Source organism: Glycine soja, chromosome 15 (genome assembly GCF_004193775.1).
Source record: "Glycine soja cultivar W05 chromosome 15, ASM419377v2, whole genome shotgun sequence".
In the NCBI taxonomy this organism is placed as follows: Eukaryota; Viridiplantae; Streptophyta; class Magnoliopsida; order Fabales; family Fabaceae; genus Glycine; species Glycine soja.
In genome coordinates, this window is record NC_041016.1 from 8,934,848 (window position 1) to 8,941,248 (window position 6,401).

General features: G+C 26.9%; 1 protein-coding gene across 1 annotated transcript; it reads right to left on the reverse strand.

Moving 5' to 3' along the window:
- Nucleotides 1-4,360: 4,360 nt before the first annotated feature.
- On the reverse strand, nt 4,361-5,452 carry LOC114386763. Its single transcript, XM_028346805.1, has one exon. The coding sequence runs from the start codon at nt 5,298-5,300 to the stop codon at nt 4,653-4,655; it is 648 nt and encodes a 215-aa protein (XP_028202606.1). The 5' UTR covers nt 5,301-5,452; the 3' UTR covers nt 4,361-4,652.
- Between the last annotated feature and the right edge of the window lie 949 nt (nt 5,453-6,401).

Consider the following 6,401-nt stretch of genomic DNA (forward strand, 5'->3'; position numbering starts at 1 on the left):
TTTGATGAATGTGTTATTTATATTTTTTTATTAAATAGTCTCATAAAATTCATTAAAATTTATCATAACAAAAAATTCATAAAAAAATTAACTTTTAAATATCACATGATTTATAATAAGTTTGAAAAAAAATTAATTGAATAGCAACTAATTTTATTGTACTCTTAAAAAAAAATCTTAATTGTCTTATAAATTATCACAAAACTTATTTATTTTTATTATTAAAAAAAATTAATTAAATACCACAAAATTTTAAAAAAATTAAATTCTTTAAAATCTTAATCCAATACATCCGTTGATCAATGTTTGACAAGATTTTTGTAATATCAATATGAAAAGAAAATCCAAAATATTTGTGACTAACAACTTATATATTTTAAAAAAATATTTAATTTGACAAGGTCTTCACAATCCCTGTTATGCATTATAGAAGGAGTTCTGGTGGAGGGGTTGCGCATACAATACTTGTCTGCTTACGAAGTTTTTATCGTTCTATGACTTATTTTGATGCGCCATTGAGGTGTTTGATACAGTGTTGTGACATCATGACGCCGCCATAACGGCATTTTGATTTTGTAAGAATGGCCTCCGCCATCCATTAGGCTCTATTTGGTCTCATATAACGGTGTCTGCCATTTGAGATATAGCGCAGGCCATGGCCGATTGTAACATTGTGGCGGTTTACGACCATTAGAAACAACCCAACCCAACCCAAAACATAACTCTTTGTTATTATACACCAAACCCTTCATGTGCATATCCGAATCTCTTCTCACACTCACTCCAACCCTATATGCGAAAAACCTTCCCTCTGTGCAAAGCCATTTTTCCATCTGTATGTCTTAAAATAAAAAGTAATGGCAAGAGTTATATTTTGAAGGTTGATGAGAGAAATTATATATATTAAAAGGTAATTTAAGAATAAAAATTATGTATACCAAAAGAAATAATTATTTTTATTAATATATATATTTTGTCCATCACGCCATCCGTCATATTGACATGACACATAAATGTGCTCACTGTTATCCACCATAAAATAGTATATTGATAACCTTGCTTTGATATAATAATATTGAATGTATCTGACATCAGAAAGATTAGAGATTAAACGGTCTTCTTACTGAATATTAAATCAATAATTAAAAAATAACAAAAATATCAAATTTACAAATAGCCTTTTAGACTTTAATTACCAAAAAAAATCCTTATATTACACGACAAAGACTATATATCATTAAATGAACAAATGAGTTAACCTATGTTATTTGCAACCTAAATAGAAGTAAAAGTATTTATTGGGTGGTTTGATTTGATTTTAAAATTAAAAGTCATCTGGGTTAAAAATAAAATAAAAATACAGTTTGAATTAGTTTGATTCAAACCTTAATCAAATCAAATTAATCTTTTATAATTCTATAAACTCAATTTATATAATTATTATGCAATATTATTTTTAAAAAAAAATTCTATTAAATTTTGTTTAACATATTTTAGTTAAAAATTATTATTTTTACTTCCATTTCACAGTAATATAAAATGATATTACCAAATCTTTTTTAACATAATTTATGTATCACTTATATTTAACATTATTTTTTTTAACATTATTAATACATTCTTTTAAAAATAATTTAATACAAAGAAAAATACGTATCTTAATTATACAACAAAGAAAAATTAATAAATTATTTATTATTAATTACCACAATAAAAAACAATGTAATTACAATATATGATTTATTCGGTTTGTTTTGATTTTTATATAACAAAATCTGAAACAAAATTAAACTGCAAAAAATGTCATTTTTTTAAATTGTTTTGTTGGATTTTGGTTTAAGTGATTTTTTTTTTATCAATTTAATGGTTTACAGATAATTATAAGTAATGTCCTATTTAAAATGGTAATCACTAAATTTTAAGTTTTGTAATAACCAAGCGAAAGAAATCTAAAATAATTTAACACTAACTCCCTTTAGTTTTTATAAAATATTTAAGTTGACAAAACTCTGGTATTGACCAAATACAAAAGAGATTTAAAACGATTACCATTAACAGTCAATTTTCATAATAATTGTCTAAATAAGAATTATATTTAAACCAACTTTTATGTAGGGAGACAACACATAGTTTATTTTATTTTTTAAACTCAAGACAACACAGAGATGACGGAATGTAATTAAATCCTCATTTGTATTAATTGTTTTAACTTCTTAATGTGATATTCTCAGTTATTTCTCTTGGTTTATAATAAACAAGCTAAGTATTTTAATTTCAATAAAGATTAAGACATAATTAAAAAAAGACTACCAGTAATTAATATTATCACTTTTTTAAATCGTAAAATAAATAAATAAAACTTTTAGAAGTGGACGGTTAGAAAGATACTGAACAAATTATATATTACTAACATTTCTCTTACTCAAACACTACTTAAATGTTTTATTTTAAAAATTAATTATTGATTAATCCAATAATCTAGAAATAAGAATGGAATAAAAAAAATACAAAGACATATTATAAATCAATTTCAATTTTAAAGATAATAACTCAAATGAAAATTATAAATACTACTTATTTTTAATTATAATTCTTTCATTTTTAAATGATTTAATTTTGTGTAGTAGGTAAATAAAAGTAAAACATGACCTTGAGCAAAGAAAACTACATCAATAAATGAAAATATGTACCAAAAAACACATCTTAATTTGTCACTACATAATTGTACTTTATTTTAAATATTATTTATAGATTATTACATTTTAGATTTTTATACAATTTAAGAAATTTAATTAAAATAACTTAAGGTATAAAACATTTTATACTATTATTCAATTGTAGATTACAATATAATTAAAATTTTGAAAATTTACAAAAAAATATTTTGAAAATTATATCTAAAATAAATTTTTATTAATTAAAATATAAAAATACTTACACTAACATATATCAAAATTAAACTCAAACTTAAAACTTAAGTTACTTATTAATAAAAGTAATAATATGTTTGGCATACAAGAATAAAAGCCCACTAGAAGGAGAGGAAAATAATCTATAGACATATCTAATGCTAAATGATAGATTGAAAAGGAAAAAGAGAAAAATATGATAACTATTATAATATAATAAAAAATGTCGAAAGGAATAATAGATATTAATAAACTATTATAATATAATAAAAAAATGTCGAAAGGAATAATAGATATTAATAAACTATATGAGATTTAAATTTATATATCATTAAAAAACAAGACAACAACAATGAAAATTTATAAATATAAAATGTTATGAAAATTGTCAATTAATTGAATGAACCCTTAATTTCAATCGAGGTACACGGGGCCAAAATGTCATTCAGATTAAATAAAATATGAATGAAAATGACTAACTTTTGTGGAAGAAAAGATAAAACTCGGACTTTAATTATATTCCAGTTCAATTTTTTTATCATCTAATTGTATATTATTAAATGTTAAACCACTATTTTTATAATTAATTTTTTTTAATGAAATCATGACATGTAGATGGTAAAACATTAAAAATGCTGATAAGTTTTTTCTCTCTCACACCTAAACCAAAATAAAAATATATATTTGGACACCCTGATGCTATTTTAAGAAAATTATACGTATAATAAGTGATATGGAATAAAAAGAGAAATACAGAAAAAAAAATATTGATAAATGATTTAAAAAAATTAGGTGTGCAAACATCATGGTTAAACCAAAAATACTACATGGTGTCCCAAACTATTAATCGCTCTCATTTCACAGGTTTTGTATGAGTGACAAATTATCTCATGAAAATGAGTTCTTAAAAATCTTTTGACAAAACAAAATTTATTACTACAAAAAAGATATCATTTGTAAGAAAAATAAATTTTGAATTATTTTTTGTATAAATGTTTAAAGGCTTGATTTTCCAATTTTCCATGACATTCTCGTGTATTCGGTTGTAAGTTTCCTTAGAAAGAGAGATATCATGAACAAAAGCACCAAAAAGTAGAAAATTTCCTCGAAGACATGAAATGGTCAAATTCTACACATTAAATTGAACAAACAAATATACTAGAATGAGAAAAAACTATCGTATCAAGGAGAGGAAAAAATATAGCAAATTAATCATTCTTGACTGGCAAACGTACCAATTAGCACCTTGTACAAACAAGGCTCCAGTGAAATTCAACACCGAAATTGAACAACAAATATACTAGAGTGAGAAAAAAAAAAACAGTTCTTCCTCCCATAATTAAGCCAAGTTAAGTACCTAAAATATTTGAGGAGTAAATAACTTTTTTCACAACTATTAAAAAAAATTGTTAATAAAAGCTATGAGGCACCACCCACCACTTTGCCATGAATTGAAAAATGAAACAAGAGGATTCATAACTTGATATGTATTATGACTTGATTGAGAGATTATATATAACAAAAAAAAAAACCCTGAATTACAAAACCAAACGGCCATTTCTTTTTAGACATTGCAGGGTAGTAGCAGTGATTAATGTACAAAAAAAAAGGAAAAAAGAAAATAAGAGAGGAGGTGTAAATCTTAAAATCTAAACCTACCTTTCCTCTTCTTTTTTCTCTTCATTATCTAATTTTCTTCTTTCATTATTTTTTCTCTTGGGAATTCATCCATCATTCATTGGCTCACTGTCCCCACGCGCCCCAAATCCTTTCACCAACGAAACTCATGAACCTTCTCACCGACCCTTTCTCTTCAACCACAACCCCTTCACAACTTTCATCGCCACTAATATTAGTGTGAATCTCCACCACCGGTTCCGACTCGGCCGATTCGCGACTCGGCGAACTCGCTAACTCGGAGCGCTTCAACTCGCTCGAATGCGCGTGCTCGTGCGTGTGATTACTACTAGTAGTAGTGCTACTACACCCTTTCTTGTTGTTCCTCTTCTCTTTCTTTCCCTTACCGTTCTTCTTACCCTTGTTGCCCTTTTTCGAAAGCGAATCCTCGTAGGCGTCGATGATCTCGTGTATGAGCTGGTGATTCGGTGACTCGTCCCACCTAACCCAGTAACTCGTGTAGCAGCAGAAGCAACTGCAGCTGAATGAAGGGGAATGTTCGGTTTCCGCGCCGGTTTTCCGCCGCGCGTTGCCGGAGAAGGTGGAGGTGGAGGTGGCGGAGGAGGAGCAGGAGATGAGGTAGGAGAGGACTTCTCTGTCCTCGGGTGAGAGCGCCGCCGCGAGGGTGAGGATGGCCGCCGGGAGGAAGGAGAGTTGGTCGGAGATGAGGGGTGGCGACGGGTGAACCGTCCCTTTATGGTAGAGCTTCTTCATGAGGAGGGAGAAGCTGGTGATAGAAAGAGAGAGAAAGTGTTGTGGTGTGGTGTGGTGCGTTGGTTACTCTTCTCTTTTCTTTTTTCTTATCTAACGCTGAACAGAAAGAGAGAGAAAATGGGAGAGAGCTTTGGACTTTGAAGGGTTGGGACAGTTCATAATCAATTAATGAGGGTCTCCTTTTTCTTTTAAAAAAATTACTATTTTTTTTTTTTGAAAGCATGAGATATTGATATGTTAATTTTAAAAAAATAAAAAATTAAATTTAATCATTCAATATGAAAAATATAATAAATTAATTAGATTGTGTATGCTTGTTATTTATGGCACTTTTTAATTTTTGCTAAATATTGGAGAGGTTGGTGACGTAGATTTTGGGTTAGGGAAATGTTCCACTGCTTTATGTTATGAGTGACATAGTGTAGGCTTGTTATTAGGGCAGTGTTGTGATGGGACCATGTCTCTCATCTGCTTCTGGTTTTGAACCCCTTTGCTTGTAGGGATTTCATATATCTTATTGCAGTGCTGTTACTGTTATCACTTTGTTTAAGGAAAGAAAAGAGAAAAATAACAATCACCAAAACGCGAGTTTGGGTCTTTTTAATTACGCGTTATTTGACTTAATCACATTATTTATGTGTATGGTCCTTTTCTTCAATAAACATTCTCATTTAAAAGAAAATTCATGTACTTTATATTAAACTAATAAAAAATTACAAATCAAAGAAACCAAAAATAAAAAAATTTAAAACTGAACTCATATTTATGTATTTATTTTATTTATAAATTTATAACATTATTTATGATTATATTTTTATCTCTTATATCTTTATAACATTATTAAATATATTTACCAAGTTCTGAATATTTATTTTAAATAGTATATTGTTAAAAAATTATACTATTGCTAATCATATAATGTCTTATAGATGATATATTTGATATTTTAAATTTTTTATTATGTTTATTGTATATTTTATAATTTGTTAAATATTTTTTTCGAAAAAAATAAAAATAAAAAACTAAAAATTAATTCAATTCAAAGTACTTTTAATTAGATTGTATTTAAATTATAAAATTAAATTGATTGAATAATAGATT